Source organism: Mobula birostris, chromosome 19 (assembly GCF_030028105.1).
Source record: "Mobula birostris isolate sMobBir1 chromosome 19, sMobBir1.hap1, whole genome shotgun sequence".
Lineage (NCBI taxonomy): Eukaryota > Metazoa > Chordata > Chondrichthyes > Myliobatiformes > Myliobatidae > Mobula > Mobula birostris.
Window position 1 is genome coordinate 60,039,834 of NC_092388.1, and position 20,354 is coordinate 60,060,187.

At 40.7% G+C, this 20,354-nt stretch overlaps 1 protein-coding gene across 9 annotated transcripts in view; it reads right to left on the reverse strand.

The window, feature by feature from the left end:
* prpf4bb (pre-mRNA processing factor 4Bb) overlaps positions 1–20,354 on the reverse strand; it is an 84,378-nt gene that overhangs the window by 32,066 nt on the left and 31,958 nt on the right. For all 9 annotated transcript variants that reach the window (XM_072283688.1, XM_072283689.1, XM_072283691.1 and 6 more), the window contains exons 3-6: positions 19,033–19,203; positions 13,500–13,661; positions 12,466–12,547; positions 5,895–6,105 (exon numbers count right to left, since the gene is read on the reverse strand). In XM_072283688.1, coding sequence (XP_072139789.1) covers positions 5,895–6,105; positions 12,466–12,547; positions 13,500–13,661; positions 19,033–19,203 — 626 coding nt within the window. The remainder of the gene's footprint in view (positions 1–5,894; positions 6,106–12,465; positions 12,548–13,499; positions 13,662–19,032; positions 19,204–20,354) is intronic.

Below are 20,354 nucleotides of genomic sequence, written 5' to 3' on the forward strand. Positions count from 1 at the left end.
AAAATCTTGTCATAATTTTCACAGAAATTTCATTGATATGCTCTCAGGAACATTGATTGTAATGTTTAGTTCCCGAAGTGTCAAATCAATTCAATTTCAATTTTACATAAACTTAATTCAAGCAGTTTGTTTAATGTAAAGTGTGACTCGGACAGGGAAGAGAGACTTTATCAAAGTCTGTATGGGTAGTTTCATCCTAAATAACTGCTTTGCTGATACCTCATGAAACATCCAACACAAAGCTCACAGAACCACCCAAGAGGATGAATAATGTGGCAGAGTGATAACCTGACCAATCCTCTTGGTCCTTCAACAACACCCATGACTGACAAATCAATCAATGTTGGTGTTTGACTGCTGATATCCACCTTGGTCCCTGGTTAACCCTTTAAGTGAATTGTATGCTCAAACCAAAATGTCAGGTTTAGAAGTCAAATATAGGTGTGCATCTTATTCTACATATGTCCACACATGTACCTTGGAGAGCATTCTAACTGCCTGTATGGGGGGGTGGGGGGCCCTACTGCACAGGATCGAGATAAATTACAAAGAGTTGTAAACTTAGTCAGCTCCATCATGGGCGTTAGTCTTCATAGTATCCAGAAGACCTTCAAGGAGTGGTGCCTCAAGGAGGCAGCATCCATCATTAAAGACCCCACCACCCAGGTCATACTTTGTTCTCATTGCTACCACCAGGAAGGAAACAAAAGACTGAAGGCACACACTCAACAATTCAGGAACAGCTTCTTCCCCTCTGCAATCCGATTTCTGAATGGATAATGAACCCATGATCACATTTTTTATTTCTATTTTTGCACTACTTACTTAATCTAACTATAATTCACTGTTTTAAAAAAATTATTATGTATTGCATTGTAGTACTGCCACAAAGATAACAAATTTCACGATATATGACTGATATTAAACCTGATTCTGAGGTCTCACTTTTTTCTTTAATTAAACACAACTTCAAGGATAACTTGTTTTCATATAGTGCAAGATGCCAATATGCCATTTTTTAATGTTACCTTGCAGCTAAATTGGCTTTGATCCAGTGGAAAGGAATTCCAATACGGTTGGAGGTCATAGACTTAACACATTCTTTTACCTTAACTAGATGTCCACTATCCAATCATGATAGTATACACAAATAATGTCCCTTTCTCTCACCCAGTTGCTCTAAACCACTACTTCCTTTGATCTCCCTTGCCCACTTCAGACCCCATTCTACTATCACTAGCCTCTTCTGCTGCCAGTTTGCTTGTTCCAGAGCTCCTCTCTAACCACCAACATAACTAAGCTACTTCAACCCAAGGATCAGTGGCAATGCAAAGGCTGTGTTATCCCTGGTTACTAGGCCAGGGCTGTGCACTGATCTACCAGTTCCTCCCTCAGACTTTATTTGGTGCATGTCTGTAGTTCCAGATACTGTAGTCTAAATTCCCTGTACAAATGTATATTACAACACCTGTATTTATGAAAACAGTGGAAAGACTGGAAAGTATTTAGTTTCAGGGAAAAACTGGATAAGCAAGGATTCACCATGGAACAGAATTGGTTGAGGGAGACTTAACTGAGGTGTGTAAAACTATGGAGGACCCATGTAAAGAAATAAGCTCTGTACCCTTTACTAGAGGGTCAATAACATGAAGCATAGTTTTAAAGTAACTGGCAGATGGATTAATCTAAAAGAAAAATTGATTTTTGTTGGAACTGGTAAAGGTCTGGAACTTACTGCATGAAAGAATGGTGCCTTCCCACAATAATGGGATGTTAACTTGATGATCCCTAAGATGAAGGTATTGGACCCATTATGGGAAAGCAGAATTGAGCACTGGCTTTATTTGAAAAATACCATGAAATGCATCGTTTGTGCCAACGACCAACACAAATCGAATATGTGCAAGAAGCAGTGCGCAAGTGTTGCCATGCATCCGAAACCAACATAGCATGCCCACAACTTGATAACCCTTACTAATCCATATGTGGGAAGAACCCAGAGGAAACCTACTTGATCTGAGGAAGAACGTGTAAGACCTTACAGACAGTATCAGGAATTGAACCCTGATGCCGTTATAGTGTTGTGCTAATTGACGTCACGCCGGTGTCCTTCTCTGACCACTGCCTTCTGAGAGCCACCTGTCTCCTACGGGAGGACCAGCACTTGGAAGCTGAATGTAAAGCTGCTGACCCCAGAGAACATCGAGGAACTAGAGAGGGAGTACACAGGTTGGAGAACCTTGAAAGACTTCTTTGACTCCCCGGTTCGCTGGTGGGAAGCCACCAAGGAGAACATCAAGAGGTTCTTCATCCGCAAGGGTATCCAGAAAGCAAGGCAGGAGCAGAGGGAACTGCGTAAACTCCAGACAGAGTTGCAGCAACTTCTCCTTCTGCAGTCAAAGGGGGTGGATGTCAGGGAGGAATTGCGAGAGGTGAAGGGCCGGCAAGCCCAGCACCTCGCCGCCGAATCCTCCAAGATCAAGGGTCCAAACTGTGGAGCAAGTCGAGACATGCTCACGCTTCTTCTTCCAAAAGGTGCACAGGAGGAGCTCTGTGATCCACAACCTTAAGGAAGAGGACAGCTCAGTTGTGTCCTCGCAGACAGACATACTGAGGATCTGCAGGTCCTTCTATGCCAGTCTGTACGACGAAAAAGTTACAGAATCCACAGCCTCCCGCAACTTCCTGTCATCTATCACGCAGGTCTTAGACGATGGCAAGTGGGAGAGTCTGGATCAGCCACTGACCCTGGATGAGCTGACAGGCTCCATCCGTTCCTTTGAGTCGAGTAAGACTCCCAGAGTCGACGGCTTACCGGCTGAGTTGTACTCGGCTCTGTGGAACTGGATGGGCCCTAACCTGCTGGAAGTGTACAACACTATGCTTCTGGCCGGCTGCATGTCGGAGTCCATGAGGAAGGGCATCATCACCCTCATCTACAAGCAGAAAGCGGAAAGGGAGGACATTAGGAATTGGAGGCCCATCTCTCTCCTGAAAGTGGGCTACAAGATCCTGTTCCAAGGCTATCACCAACAGGGTGAAGTCTGCTCTGGGACAGGTGATCCACCAAACCTGTGCTGTACCGGACAGGAAGATCTTGGACAGCCTTGCGCTGCTGAGGGACACCATTGCCTACGTGCAGGACAGGGGGGTGAACGCCTGCCTGGTCAGCCTGGACCAGGAGAAAGCCTTTGACAGGATATCGCACATGTACATGGCGGACGTGCTCTCAAAAATGGGATTTGGGGAGGGAATCCGGAATTGGATCAGACTGCTCTACACAGACATCTGTAGTGCAGTCCAGGTCAACGGGTGGGAAACAGACAGCTTCCCCATCAGGTCTGGAGTCAGGCAGGTCTGTCCCCTCTCCCCTGTCTTGTTTGTCTGCTGCATAGAACCCTTTGCGGAAGCCATCAGGAGGGATGAGGGCATAAGAGGGGTGATGCTGCCAGGCAGTGGAGGGACCCAAGTGAAAACCTCCCTGTACATGGACGATGTCATCATCTTCTGCTCTAATCCGAGGTCAGTTTGCAGGTTGATTGGCATCTGTAAACAGTTCGAGCTAGCGTCGGGGGCCAGGGTCAACTGCACGAAGAGCGAAGCCATGCTCTTCAGCAACTGGCCCGACCGATCCAGTGTCCCCTTCACCATCAGGTCTGATCACGTGAAGGTGTTGGGGATCTGGTTCGGAGGGGCCGAGGCGTACAACAAGAACTGGCAGGAGCAGACTGCCAAGGTGAAACAGAAACTGGGACTGTGGGGAGGGCGCTCCCTGTCGATAACGGGCAAGAACCTGGTCATCAGGTGTGAGGTGCTCTCAGGGCAGCTGTACTTGGCGCAGGTGTGGCCCATCCCCCGCTCCTACAGCTCGGAAATCACCCGAGCTGTCTTCAAATTCGTCTGGGGATCCAAGATGGAGCGGGTGAGACGGACCGTCATACACAAGTCCCTGGACAACGGGGCAAGAACGTCCCCAATGTCGCCCTCACCCTGATGGCCAGTTTCGTACGTGGCTGCATCAGGTTGTGTGTAGAACCCAGGTATGTGGGTACCAAGTACCACTATGTGCCCAGTTTCTACCTGTCGCCCTGGCTACGAAGGATGGGTCTGACTCCACTCCCGCGCAACGCCCCAGTCAGCTGGTCGTTGCCGGCATACCTATCCTATGTAGAAAAGTTCTTCCAGGACTTTTCCATGGCCTTTGACCACAGGGTCATCAGGCAGTGGACGGCACGTAATGTCCTGCAGGCACTGCAGGAGAAGGACGTGATGGGCACAGTGGGGTGGTTCCCTGAGCAGACCGTCCAGTTCATCTGGCAAAATGCCTCATCACCAGACCTCACCAACAGGCACCAGGGCCTCATCTGGCTGGCGGTGAGAGGGGCCCTCCCAGTCAGAGCCCTCCTGTACGCCCGGAATGTCGTCTCCGCACCCCACTGCCCACTGGAGGACTGTGACCCACCTCTTCCCACACTGTCAGTTCACAAAGAGGGTGTGGAGGAGGATGGACGGGCTAGTGTCACGTTTCATCCCCAGCAGCTGCGAAACAGAGGACTCTCTGATCTACGGGCTGTTCCCGGGGATGCACACGGAGACCAACATCCGGTGCTGCTGGCAGATCATCAACTCGGTGAAAGACGCTCTTTGGTCTGCCCGAGACTTGATGATCTACCAGCACATGGAGATGTCCGTGGGAGAATGCTGCCGACTGGCTCACTCTCGCTGCAGGAGTATGTGCTGAGGGACGCACTGAAACTCGGTGCAGCCACCCCAAGGGCCCGGTGGGGAAGGACCACGGTATAGGTTTCTTCGCCCGCGGGAGTGGGAGGGGTCGGGTGGCGGGAAGTATACCCCTCAACAATGATATGGTAAGGTGAACAACTGGAGTGCCACGTGGGTGGCCATAAATATGGATATGTACTGACTATAATGGAAACGTATGTAAAGGATGGGAAGTTATTGAATGGTTTATTGTACATAATTATTTTTAAATAAAGTATATTTTGAAATTTAAAAAAAATTGCTATTGTATGCTATGCTACCAGAAAGCTTTTTTCCACTGTCACTAAACAAGGTGAGCTCCTTCTATGCTATAAATGCACTTTAATTCTTCAGGATCTCTGATCTTCTTAGGAGATATCTCAGAGAAAGGGAAGGATACCACAGAGAGATCTGACCATGAGATGAGATTTTAAATTCAGCAGGTTAAAAACCAGAATAAGTCAGCAAGTAGAGGGACAATGGACAAACAAGGATGAAGTGAGGCAAATGTTTTGGATGGTTTTAAATGGAAGGCTACCAGAAGATGGTTGGGGTAGTCATGTCTAAAAGTGACAAGGACATGGATGAGGCGTACGGAAAACAACATTAACTGATTCACAATAACCAAAAATAATTTGTTGGTACCATTTTTGATCCTAAATCTGTAGTTACTGGCCTCAGCTAGGGTTGGGTAATAGAAAAGAGGACTAGAATTTTCATCTCAATATTCCTAGACTAGGGAGCAGACAATTATCTAGGGTTCCACTCTCAATAGCTTTCTATTCACTATTGTTTAAAGTAATATACAACTTTGAGAAGATTTGAGCTGGCAGTTACCTCAGCCTATAACAACATTCCCTCACTGAGCCAGCTGTGGTGTAATGTCATTCAGGTGAGGTCCTAAAGCACATTCTGTCCCTTTGCAATCAGTGCAAATAGCCAACGTATTTTCATAATGAAGAGTTAGATGTCAAAATATAATTTGACAAATGAAAATTTAATTTGAGAGATGGATAGTGCAGGCAACATTAAATACAAATTATAAAATAGAACTGGAAGATCAAACTAAAAGAGGAAATATTCAAACGTACAAAGGTAATTGATACTATAACAATTCAATTGCAGAATCACACCTTCTTTCTGCTCGAGTGACATGAGGTTTCGTTTGGCATTGACAGAAGCCTCAAAGGTATCAATATTCTCCCTTTCATACTCCTTGACATCTGCAGCAGCTTGCTCAAGAATATCATCAGGAGAGGGGGAGCGGCTCCGTGTACTACTCTGAGGACTATTTGGTTCAGACAATCCAGACATGTTGCTGTCCTCATTTGGGTTTCTATATTTCTGCAATACAGATGAAGAGTTATTTTCAGTTCAATACACTTTAAAAAATAAGTAATATTCATGCTTGGTTCCTGTTCAAGATTTTTCATTATTACTAATATACTAATGCATAATATAAAATTGTTCAGGGTCTCAACTCTACACAAAAATTGTTTCAACTTGCATTACTCCAACTAACATCCAAAGGGTTAGACTATTGATATGGAGACACGAATACATAAATGGATATCATATGGAGTTCTTTTTTTCTTGTAATTTATTTTTTTTTATTGAAGTTCATCATCAAACAAATATTTCCATAAGATGTATTTCAGATATTGTACATATATATCATATAATCATATTTGCCACAAATCTCTACGTAATACTAATCTGAGATATACACCTATAGAAAAGAGGAAAGAAAGAACAAGCAAAAGGAGAAAACTATGTACAAGTAGGGAGTGAGACATATTTATTGATTTGTGAGAATAAAATCAAGCCTATGAGGTGTTATGTAGCGGAACCATTTTTCCCAGTATGAATCAAATTGTTCCAACTTATGATTAACAGATGCTGTTATCTTCTCCATTTTGTAAATATCCCTTGTAACTTCCATCCATGCTTTTAAAGTTGGGCTCTGTGATAACCATTTCCTGGTAAGGGTCTTTTTACCAGCCACCAGCAGTACATTCACTGATTATCTCTTTTCAACCATTCTTGAGGTATATACCCAAAATATATGGTCTTACTTTCTAAGGGTATTTCACATTTAAAGATGTCTTGTAGGGCATTGTGTATCCCACTCCAGTAGTCTTTGATAACGGGGCAACCCCAGAAAATATGATAATGGTTTGCATTTTGATTTCCACAATTTCTCCAGCAAGCAGTGGGGTTACTATCATAATGGGATTTCTGAGAGGGTGTAATAAAATATCTTATCAAGTTTTTCCATCCAAACTCCCTCCATTTCTGTTAACTGGTACACTTCCATTGATACCTCCATATTATTGTCCATTCTTCCTCAGATATAATTATCCTTCCTTCCTTCTCCCATTTTGTTTTAAAGTATGAAGTCGAATGTGTTTTAAGATTTGACAAACCCTTATACACTCATGAAATGATTCTACTACCGTTGTCTGAATTATATGCTTTTCTAAATAGTTCTATCAAACATGTACTTGCCTTGGTTGCATATTTAACCCTCTTATTAACATACTGTCGCATTTGTAGATACCGATAAAAGTCTTGTTTTTCTAATAGGTGTTTCTCTTTAAGCATTTCAAAACTGAACAGTGTTCCTTCTTTCATTATATTGCAAAGAACTGTTATTCCTTTAGCTGTCCAGTCCTTAAATCTAGCATCCAGTTTATTCGGCATAAAATCAGAGTCATAGGCACATCATTTAAGAATTGCAATATCTCCCTCTAGTTTATATTCTTTTATAATAGTTTTCCATATTTTCAGAGTCCATTTCACCCATGGATTATCAATAGTATTTATGTACCTTTGTAGGTTATCAGCCAAAATTGCCTGTATGGGGATGGAAAGTATCCTCTCCTACAATGCTTTTCCATTGAGCGTCATATGATGGGTTGCACCAACATATCACTGCTCTCAACTGTGCTGCAAAATAATAATCTCTAAGAGAAGGTAGGCCCAATCCCCCATTTCCCTTGGCTAACTGCAAAGTTTTGAGATGAACTCTAGGCCTTTTACCTTGCCATATATATCTTGATAACATTTTCTTCCATTCATTGAATTGATTCTGATTAATCTCTATTGGTAGAGTCTGAAAGAGATATAATAGTCTGGGCAACATATTTGTTTTAATAGATTCAATCCTTGAGCTGAGACTAAAAAAAAGAACTAGGTTCCATCTTGTTATATCTTTCTTAATTTTTTTTTATATATAGGCTGATAATTTGATAATTGCATTCTGATAATTTTGACAAATCTTTTGGCATAATGATACCCAAATATTTGACGGACTCTGTTTGCCATGCCCAAGGATACCTACTTTCAATTTCTCTTGGTGTGCTATAGTTGTATGAAAGTAATTGGGTTTTATCTATGTTGATCTTGTAACCTGATATTTGGCCATATTGTTTAAAAGATTGCATCAATTTAGGTAAAGAGTCTGTTGGTTGTCCTAGATAGGTCAAAATGTCATCCGCGTGACAGGCAATTTATGCTCTGTTCCTTTAATAGTAAATCCTCTGATATCTTCATTTTGTCTGATGTATTGAGCTAATGGTTCCAGATATAATGCGAAGAGTGGCAGTGACCATGCACAACCCTGTCTCATGTCCCTTTCTAGGGTAAAACTATTTAGTAAATATCCATTGATTTTAATCCTTGTCATATAGTGCCTATATAGTTTTAATAATCGTGTCATGGAAACCAAATCTATGTAAAACTCTGTAAAGAAAATTCCAATTAACCAAATCAAATGCCTTTTCAATGTCCACGCTTATCACTATTGCTTCGATTTTATTTTTTTGAATATGATCCATAATGTGAAGTGTCCTTCGTATATTGTCTTATGTTTGGCATTGTTGTATAAAACCTGCCTGATCCTTATCTATCAGTATGGGTAGAAACACTTCTAATCCTTTGGCCATGATGGAGATAAATAATCTATAATCTACATTAAGAACGGACATTGGTCTAAATGACCCACATTCCATTTTATCCTTGCCTCCTTTCAGTATAGCTGAGATTATCGCTTCCTTCCAGTTGGGTGGCATTTGTGCCTTTTTTAGAGCCCAGTTCAGTGTGGGGAGTAAGACAGGAATTAACTCATTTTTAAATTCTTTGTACCACTCTGCCGTATACCCATCTGAACCTGGTGACTTGCTTAATTTAAGCCTTAATTAAGCAGCTTTTAGTTCAACTTCAGTTCTGTCAGCAGTCACCATTCTATTTTGTTCTTCGCTTAAATTGGGTAACACTAGGGAATTCAGGAAAGTGTCAATTTGGGTTATGCTTCCCCCTGGAACTTTGGAATATAGAGTTTTGTAAAACACTTCAAAAGCTTCTTGAATTTGACTTCTTTTTTCCCAGTTCCTTCAGCTTATTTTCTAATTCTGCTAATGTTTTATTCCTTTTTTTTCCTTAAATGAAGATATCGCTATAATTTTTCCTCTTAAGACAGCCTTCAGAGTATCCCATAGAATGGGAGGTGAAACCTCTCCATTATCATTGAATTCTCAGTAAAGACCAATTTCTTTAATTTGTTCCTTAAAGTAGGGGTCATTGAGTAGACTTGAATTTAGCTTCCAAATAGTATTCTTTGGTTGTAGGTCAAAATCAACAGATAAATATATAGGTGCATGGTCACTTACATCTATTGTCCCAATTCCACATGTGTTTATTTTGTCTTTGCCTTTTCCAAATGTTATGAAATAGTCTATTTTTGTATATACAGAATGGGGGGGGGGGGCAGAATAATGAGTGTAATGTCTTCTGTCGGGGAAAAGGTCCCTCCATGAGGATTAGACTAACATCCTCAAAAAGTGTATTAACTCTCTTATGTAAGGATTTTGTTTCATAGGTTTTTCTATTGGAAGAGTCTAACTTTGGTTGTAATTGTAAACTTAAGTCTCCCCCCCACATATCAGGAGACCTTATGTTTCCGTTACTATAATATTAGTAAGTTTCTGAAAGAAACTAATATCACTTCCTGGGCGTGCATATATATTCAATAGACTAACTGAACTTCCATCTATAGTCCCCCCTTACCAGAATATATCCGCCCTCTTTATCTCCCATTTCGAATACTTTTTCAAAATTTAGCTTGCTTGAGATGAGGATAGCAACTCCTCTCCTATGTCCTGATTTATATGAGGAGAAAAACAAATTAGTGAAGCCCATTCTCTTTAGTTTTCCATGCTCATTATCACTTAATCACTTAAGTGAGTTTTCTGTAAATATTCTACATGGGCTTGTTCTTTTTTCATTTTGGATAGAATTTTACTGCATTTGATTGAACAGCCCATTGACATTACAAGAAATGAATTTTACTTTGTCCTTAGCCATGTATATTTATCTGTCAATATATCACTGAAATTAGCAGAATAAAACTTAATCGATCTAGTCCCTGAACAAATAAGAAGCAAGAAACATAAATAATAAAAAAAAAGGCAACAAAAGGTGTGATTCCAAGGCTGAGGTCTCTAGTAGATGATCCTGGGTTGAGCTAGAGAAAACGTCTAGCCGTGGGGGATAGCCCCCTTTCCCTGTGGGTTGGGGGCCCCCATTACAGTACCCATAAAATTAAGTGAACAAGTCTATGTCCATTACACAGAAAAGATTTCCCTGTGTATTCCTTCCATATATATATATATTCTCATTTAGGTGGGGAAAAAAGAGTGAATGAATGAATTTAAAAAATGAGTAATATAAAATCCACATCATAATAAGTATTTCTTGAAATAGGTATAGCACCGTCTATTTTTGCTTCCGTTTATCTTATCAACACTTTTAAAGTTAGCCAAACCTTATGGCTCTCCTGGAGGGGGTGAGGGCTGTCTTCGGAAAACTCACAGTCTCTTCCTGATATTCTCTCGCCCTCCTCCCATCCCCTGCTTTCTCGGCTCTCTTACTATTTCCCAAGCAGATCAGGATAATTGCTCAATCAGGCTTTCCCTTGGTTTGATCATGCTGACGGACAGCCCTCTGTTCCTCAGGTCTGTAGTCGCCTCTTCCACTGTCTGATACAGTTGCATTCCATCTTCATAAAACACCCACAGTTTAGCAGGGTACGGAGTTTGGAATCTAATCTTTCCTTGCTTTAATATTCGCTTTACTGCAGAGTATTCTTTACGTTTCTGCAGGACAACTGGGTGGGGGGGGTTAATCTTGATCGAAATATATTAATTTGCCATCCAAAAACACCCTCTTCTTACCCCAGACCTTTCATAGAATCTCCGCCTTGGAATTGTATCGAAGGAATCTAATTACTATTGAGCGTGGCTTATCTTCTCTGTCTCCGGTAGGCCTCGGGACAATTGCATGATGCGCCCTCTCAATTTCAAGCTCCATAGTGGAGGGAATCTCTAGCACGTCCCGCAGCAACTTTCCTACAAACTCCACCATAGACAAACCTTGCGCTCCTTCGGGAACACTGTATATCCTGATATTTTTCCGTCATGATCTTCCCTCCTGGTCAAGCAGTTTACTTTCTTGTTGGTTTAATATTTTTATCGTCTTACTTAGTATCCATTCCACGTTTTGCACGTGATCTTCCGCCTTCTCAATTCTAGTCTCTGCCACCGCTATTTTTTGATTGACATTGGCAAGCTCTGACTTGATATTATTGAGTTGCTGTTTTATATCTTTTTGGAATATCTCCATATCTCTTCCAGAATTTTTATCATATTTGCTGCTTCGCCTGAATGAGGCCCGTCATCAGCCTCACTAGCGTGCGTTCGGGTAGGAGAGCCACGCATTGCACCTCTCTCGTCCATAGGCTCTGCAGTGATGCTTTTTTTTAATCTTCATTCTTTTTCCCCATTCTTGCCCCCCTGATCAATTCAGATATTTTCAAAAGATCTTATATTTGATGGATTAACGGGGTAATATATGTGTTTTTCTGGAGGAGCTATTGATTTAAGCTGCCATTCGGACGATGACGTCACCGGAACCCTATCATATGGAGTTCTAATCTACATTTCACAGGAAGAACACTGTAACACTGAGAAAATGCAGGAAAATCTTTCAATATCAACAGTTTTGAGAAAATGGAACAAATCAGGAATGCACAGGCAAGTAATCTCAACATATTGGATAATCGTTGACCTGATACAGTTTAAAATTTTGAAAGGGTTTAGGGTCAGAATTTGTTTCCAGTGGTTTCCAGAGTTATCAAAAGAAGAAATTTATTTATGCTGAAACCAATGAAACTCATACTCGGTATATGTAGATGAAGCAGACATAAACCTGCTGGACTGAATGGCCTATTGTAGCATAGGAGAAGGCCATTCACTGAATGTGGCATTCAATGTAGTGTTTAACAATTCCTTCCCCACATACCAATTCACCCACACCCATAAAGCACAATAACAGGACGGAACATACTAGCATGACTTGCATTCCTTCCTTGTGCCCCATGTAGAGTAATTCAATGAATAAAACATTGCACAGGAAAAGAGAAAAATCCATTGTATGTTGATTTTTCAGAAACTCATTTGAAGGGGCTCAGAGGTGCTTGGTGTGATTACGAGTGCAGCTTCTACACTAGAAGATGCTACATTACTAAAACATGGGTGTTGTTTTAAGTAACTTACTTTTATGAACATCATTTACCATTGCTAGCCAATATTCATCAGATAATTGAAGCATTTATTTCACATTTGAATTTAAAACCCAAAACCATACCTGAACAATTGCCTGTCTCTCTTTGCGCCTTTGTTCAATAACAGCTTCTTCATCTTCTTCTTCTACATCAAAATCTTCCAGACTAGAGTCAAAAATGTACAAACATTTATCAGGTATCACAAAATGAATTGGCCTTAAAATTGGGTAAATGAATTGTTTTGAAATCTACTATTGACTTATTGGTGGCAATCCTGATGATCGTTTGTCTAAAACTGGAAACATTTTCCCATGTGTATCATAACAATCTCATCTCACAATAAACACCTGGAAACATTTTGCCTGAAATTCTCTTACAGGCAGTAAGTTACAGACTCCTATTATTCTCCACGTGAATAAATCTTCCTTCAATTATTCTTTAATTCTTGAGTTTATTAACTTGAGATCTATAACGCCTAGATACTGACCCCTCCATTAGGCCATGTATGTCATACCTATTTACCATGTCTAGCTCTAATAATTTTATAACAATACATCTTTACTAAATCTTCTCTTGATCTCTGTTTCAATGAAAATCAAAACCCAATTAACTAGTTAAAATAGTCTGGCTCTGGAACAACCTCACAAACCACCCCCCCCGCCCCTTTTGAGGTTGATGCCAGATCTTGACAATTTTAGTTCCCACTGCCTTCAAAAGTGGTTGATAACTATGGAAAATTCACTTTTGCATCAATGTTTATGCTAATTTTCCAAACAAATAATTATCACATTTTGCTACTTCACATACCTATATAGTGCATGAGCACAGTTGCTTCTTTTTTTTTTTAAAACTGAAGACCAAATTACTTCCAATTTCTCCCTTCTTCAAGAGATGAAATTAGGAAAAATCAAATGGGAAAAGTTCATGGTAATACATGTAGTATATCACAAGTATAAGCTTTGTATCCAGCAGGTGGTGACCTTTCCTAAAATGACTATTACTCTGAATGTAGCTCCCTGTTGACACACCTGGTATTTCAACTTACTAATAGATTAAACTGATCTCTTAAATACCTAGTCCTTTTCCTTATCATTGAAACTTTTAAACAGTTTCTTACTTTTCATCAGAAGATTCCTGTTCAACTTTCATGCCTTCTGAAAGACTTCCTTTAAATTTATCTTCTTTGTCTCTACTTCCACTTCTACGTCTACGCCGACCTCGTGACCTAGATCGCCTTCTTCGAGATCTGCTTCTCCTATTCCAGTCTCTATCCAAAGACCTGGGAGAGAAGAGTGGGATAAATAGTGTGAACCAACTTTCTCTCTGGAAGCCACTGAAAAAATTGAATGAAGTATGGTGTTATTTTTTTCTGAGGCACCAAATGAATTTAGGAGTAATGTTAAGATAGGCTTTCATTCAGTGAGGCAAATAAAGAATGCTGTGTATTAAGTTTTGGGTGAGTCAGTAAAACAAAGGTCTGCAGGATTTAAACTCTTATGAACCACCCACCCTGTAGTTTGAAGTCTTAAGAGAACATACACAGAAACAATTAAGTAAATCTCCATGCTAAGAATGTTCTAACTAAACAAATGCAGCTTTTAGAAAGATTTTCCAATCAAAATTAAAATCCCAAGATGAGCAGAACAGAAGCTATTAACTTCAATTAGCCTTCTGATCTTTCTGGCTGTTATCAATTTACATTTTGCACAATTAAATTAAAATTGTATGTTTGAAACATTCAGATGAGGCAGCATCTATGGAAAGAGAAAAAGTGTTAACATGTTAGGTTTGATGAAGTGTATCTGCTTTTCATTTCCTCTGGAGGACATGGCCTTCCACCATTAATTTTGTTTCTTGAATTTTCCTTAATATGTGAACTGGAAAGTATACTATAATGGTACATCACTGACAGATCAGATCATTCAAGCAAGAAATGCCGAGAAATGAATACTGCAGTAATAAAGGATAACATTGAGATCTATTAGTGACATTGCCGCCCTCCCTGCTGATGTACTAGGAATATACAAACTCCATTTCCAGAAAAGTTGGGATATTTGCCAAAACGCAATAAAAACAAAAATCTGTGATATGTTAATTCACGTGAACCTTTATTTAACTGACAAAAGTACAAAGAAAAGATTTTCAATAGTTTTACAGACCAACTTAATTGTATTTTGTAAACATACACAAATTTAGAATTTGATGGTTGCAACACACTGAACAAAAGTTGGGACAGAGGCATGTTTACCATTGTGTTACATCACCTTTCCTTTTAATAACACTTTTTAATTGTTTTGGAACTGAGGATACTAATTGTAGTAGATTTGCAACTGGAAATTTTGTCCATTCTTGCTTGATATAAGACTTCAGCTGCTCGACAGTCCGTGGTCTCCGTTGTCTGATTCTCCTCTTCATGATGCGCCATACATTTTCAATAGGAGATAGATCTGGACTGGCAGCAGGCCAGTCAAGCACACCCACTGTGTCTACAAAGCCATGCTGCTGTAGCCCGTGCAGAATGTGGTCTGGCATTGTCCTGCTGAAATAAGCATAGACGTCCCGGGAAGAGACGTCGCCTTGATAGCAACATATGTTTCTCTAAAATCCTAATATACGCCTCAGAGTCAATGGTAACTTCACATACATGCAATTTATCCATGCCGTGGGCACTGATGCACCCCCATACCATCACAGATGCTGGCTTTTAAAACCTTTCGCTGATAACAATTTGGATGGTCGTTTTCATCTTTGGCACGGAGAACTTGATGCCCGTTTTTTTCCCGAAAACTAGCTGAAATGTGGACTCATCTGACCACAGCACACGGTTCCATAGTCTTTCGGTCCATCTGAGATGAGCTCGGGCCCAGAGAACTCACCGGCGTTTCTGCATAGAGTTGATGTATGGCTTCCTCCTTGCGTAATACAGTTTCAAGTTGCATTTCTGGATGCAGCAACGGATTGTGTTGAGTGACAATGGTTTTCCAAAGTACTCCCAAGCCTAGGTAGCTATAATTGTCACAGTAGCATGACGGTTTCTTAGGCAGTGCCGCCTGAGGGCTCAAAGATCACACGCATTCAACAGTGGTTTCCGACCTTGCCCTTTACGCACTGAGATGTCTCTGAATCTTTTCACAATATTATGTACTGTAGATGTTGAAAGACCTAAATTCTCTGCAATCTTGCGTTGAGAAATGTTCCTTTTGAGCTAACAATTCTCTCACGAATTTTAGCACAAAGGGGTGAGCCACGACCCATCCTTGTTTGCAAAGACTGAGCCTTTGATGGAAGCTACTTTTATACCCAGTCATGATACCTCACCTGCTACCAATTAGCCTGTTTAATGTGGTGTCTTCCAAACTGGTGTTACTTGAATATTCTGTGCACTTTTCAATCTTATTTTTTCTGTCCCAACTTTTGTTGAGTGTGTTGCAGCCATCAAATTCTAAATTTGTGTATGTTTACAAAATACAATTAAGTTGGTCTGTAAAACTATTGAAAATCTTTTCTTTGTACTTTTGTCAGTTAAATAAACGTTCACGTGAATTAACATATCACAGATTTTTGTTTTTATTGCATTTTGGCAAATATCCCAACTTTTCTGGAAATGGGGTTTGTAGTTGAGGAATCGGAACTCTGCAAGCACTCCAAAAGCCATGAAAGGATTAAAAGAATCTCATTACTGAATGGCTCAGTGTGGAGTGAGGCACCTATGTGCCGAGGATACGCTTAAGAGTTGATGTTGAGCTGGCCGGGGCTGTAAGGCACTGAGGTGTGGGACCCGTGGCTGGCAGAGCCATTGCTGGGAGTGGTTGCACCCTATGTTAAGAAACCACTTAGATCTGTCAATCTTTCTCATCATCTCCTCATGAATGGAATAAAAACTTGTGTCTCCCTTCCCCCATCTCTTTGGTTGCATCTCCTCAGCCTGAAGATTTCTCCAAGGAGGACTTTTTAAAAGTAAAGGGGCTTATTTGCTTTACATTTTATACCCATCAAGTGTGGTAAGAGATCTTGTGATTGAAGGTCCTTAGGTGGAAGTGAACACAACAGAATTCCAGATGTAATTTGAGGGTGAACATAAGACTAAATTCAGTTTCTTCAAGAGAAATAAGGGCAGATATAACATCTCAGGTGGAGTGGGAAAGTAAGCTAAGAGACACGCCAGTAGATGAACAGAGATATATATTCAGACTGCTGTTCCATAAAACTCAGCAGGATTTTATTCTAATTGGTAAAAGGGATTCCATTAGAAAGAGGAACAAAGAGTCATAGTCATACTTTATTGATCCCAGGGGGAAATTGGTTCAGTTCTGTGGTTAATAAAAGTAGGTCAAGGATAATGTTAAACTGAAACTGGAGAATATAAAATGGTAAGGGCTGGTGCTAGGGCTGAAGATTGGGAAGCTTTTAGGATCTGGCAGTGAAAGTCTAAAAAGATCACAAGGGAGAAAATTGATTTCAATAGAAACTTGCATGCAAAAATGAAATTAAGAGGACATATAGTTACATAATGAGGGAGAAGTTGGCAGTGAGGCCTCTTGAGAACAAGGACAGAGAGTTAATACATCAAACAAGTCAGTCCTCATCGGGGGATCAGAGGGGGAGAGGGTCAGCAACTTTAAATTCATCAGTGTTATTAGCTAAGAGGATTTGTTATGGGTCCAATATGCCTCTACTTTCTTAGAGGTTTGCATTTACTTTGAGAACTTTGAAAAACTTCAACAGATGTGCGGTGGAGTGTATATTAACTGGTAGCATCTCGGCCTGGTGTGGAAACACGAATGCCCTTGAACTGAAAAACCTACAAAAAATATTGGATACAGCCCAGTCCATCACGGGGAAAAGCCCTCCCCACCATTGAGCGCATCCCTGTGGAGTGCTGTTGCAGGAAAGCAGCAGGCATCATCAAGGAACCCCCATCATCCAGGCCATGCTCTGTTCTCACTGCTGCCCATCAGGAAGGAGGTACAGAAGCTTCAGGATCCACACCAGCAGGAATAGTTATTACCACTAAACGATCAGGCTCTTGAACCAAAGGTGATAACTCCACTCAACACTGAACACAACCCATGGACTCACTTTCAAGGACTCTTCTTCCTACATTCTTGATATTTATTGCTTAAATATGTATTTATTTATTATTTTTCTTTTGTATTTGTGCAGCTTATCATCTTTTGCATATTGGTTGTGGGTCCATCTTGTTGAATGCTGCCTTTCATTGATTTTATTGTTTCTTTGTATTTACTGTGAAAGTCTTGGAAAATGAATCGCAGGGTTGTACTGTATATGGGAACATATATGTACTATGATCATAAACTTACTTTGAACTTTGAAGGGAGGCCAAAGGTGTTTTACCAAGCTAATTCCTGGGATGAGGATTGTCCTATCAAGATAAACTAACAGTTTGGGTCTGTGTCCCTAGGAGTTTAGAAGAATGAAAGTAACTTTAATCAAACAGATAAAATCTTAAGATGTTTGTGACTCTCCTGCTAACAGAAACAAGAAGACTAGAGACTACATATGGTGGAATCTGGAGCAACAACTTATCAGCTGAAACAACTCAGCAGATCAAGCAGCATCTGTGCAAGGAAAGGAATTGTCAATGGTTAGATCAAAACCCTGTATCAGCCCTGAAACAAGTTTTGACCCCAAACGTCGACTATTCCTTTCCTCTTACAGATAGTGCTTGACCCATTGAGTTCTTCCAGCAAACTGTTTTCTGCTCCACAAACAAAAAGAACATGGTTACAAGGGGCCAGTTATTTAAAATTAGGTGTGTAGAAATCTCTTCTTTCAGAGAATAGTAACTCTCGGAAATCCGCTACCCTAAAGGTGGAGGGCAGATCATTAGATATATTTAGGGTGGAGATTGATAACTGTTTCAAAGATTGAGGAATTGAAGGGCTATACTGAATTACCCCAAAAGAAGAAATGTGATCAATACATCAGCTATGATCATATCGAATGGCAGGGTACACTTGAAGGGCCTTTACATTCAAGTGTGTTCTTGTATGTTTGAACTTCAAGACCAAGCACATAAAGAATTAATGCCCCGCATGGCAGAAGTAGTCAAGGTACTGGTAACTTTAAGTGCATACAGAAAATATGTTTCATCAACCAGGGAACTTTTACCAAACATTTAATCTAGGGTTAAAGACTATGCCACAGATACTCCAGTTGAGATGCAAATATCTTAACTTCCATTTGAAGCCTCATATACAAACAAAGCAATACACTTTGTAAAAAAGGTGTTCTCAGATTCAATTTCCAAACAATCCAAGACTGATATTGTCAAAAAGAAGACAGCTAAAATTTTTTAAGCTATCAGTGCAGAGGAAATGTGGGGAGAGGGGGGAGGGGTAGCAGCCACCGGCTATGTTTGCTGGAGTCCGGGCTTTCTGCTTTGGCTTTTGGTAGGGTCACAAATGCCAAACAAGTCAAAGGGTAGAGGCCAGACTAAGAGTGGCCCACTAATCCTCCATGACTGACAGTAAACCGAGAGGGAGCTACTGACACCATGAAGAAAGCTGTGACTGCCGACAGAGATGGAGGACCTTCATTGCTGCCCTAAAAGATAGCAGCCTAATGGGCAAAAGAAGAATATAATCTAAAACAGCTAACCATTTTCAGACAAGATGCAAAATGTTTACCTCCTCCTAGATCGGCTTCTCCTCCTCGGAGAACGACTTCGCCTGAGGAGTGAACGTGATCGCCTTCGAATAGGGGACCTGCTGGCTCTTCGTCTTGCTGGAGACCTTCGAGATGTGCTGACATCTCTGGATCGTTCTAGCCTACTTGCTGGTTCATCGCGAGACCGTGTTCTAAAATTCACAAACACATACTTCAGTAACCTATTTCAAATAACAGTATTCAAACACAATTTCAATAATTATCTTGCCATACATTTCCAAAATTAGCCTGGAATCGTCTGGTTTGCAGAAATGGCCAGTTCTGATGCAAGCAGAAAGCTGGAGTGAGTTAATTAGAGTTGAAGGATTAAATATTGAGTGCTGCAGGCTGCAACAGATTTATTTATTGAGATACAGAGCAGAATAGGCCCTTCTGGCCCTTTGACTGGTGCCTTCCAGTATCCGTTTAACCCAGCCTAATCATGGGATTTCCCTAGATTTCTTGTCCCACTCTAACCTGTCCGTGGTTGCTTGCACCGTTATACCAAGGCACAAAAGTCACCTCATGGTGGGCACCATGGCAGCATAGCAGTTGGCGCCATGTTATTACAGTTCAAGGAGTCAGAGTTCGCAGGAGTCTGTATACCCTCCCCGTGGAATGCGTGGGTTTTCTCCAGGTTTCAGCCCAAAACATCGACTGTTTATTCATTCCCATAGATTCTGCCTGACCTGCTGAGTTCCTCGAGCATTTTGCGTTTAAAGCTGCATAATTTGATTCAAACTGTCCTATTAGCACATTTCATCACCTCTTGGAGGCTCATTTGCTCAGTCCATTTCCCCTCTTTGCTACTGAAAACTAACTTCTGTTTTCTTCACTTACCAGTTCTGATGAAGGGCTGACTGGTTTATTTTCAAAAGATACTGCCCGATTGTCATGCAAGCAGATGGGTTTAAGGTAGATTGGAATGGTTGGCATGGACACTAAAGACTGAAGGGCCAGTTCCTGGGCTGCATTTTTCTACTGCTCCCAGCATTTGCAGTTTCTTTAGATAATGTTATCATGATAATGTCTGGCTTTAAAACAGAATTATTTGCAGAGAATCCGAAAAAGGTTTGTAAAGTAAAAGACTTTAGGAGCTATTGCTGAAGGATCATGATTAAAAGGAGTAAGCATATTATAACGAAAGCTCCCCAATATCAAGATCCACCTCCTCTTTAGTGGTTTAAATACAGTTCCCTTGATCTATTGTTCATGAGTGAGATGGAGGCTAGATCACTACACAGAATTGATTAATACAAAACAAAGAACATAAAGGCTGATTCTCAGATTACATCCAGAGAAT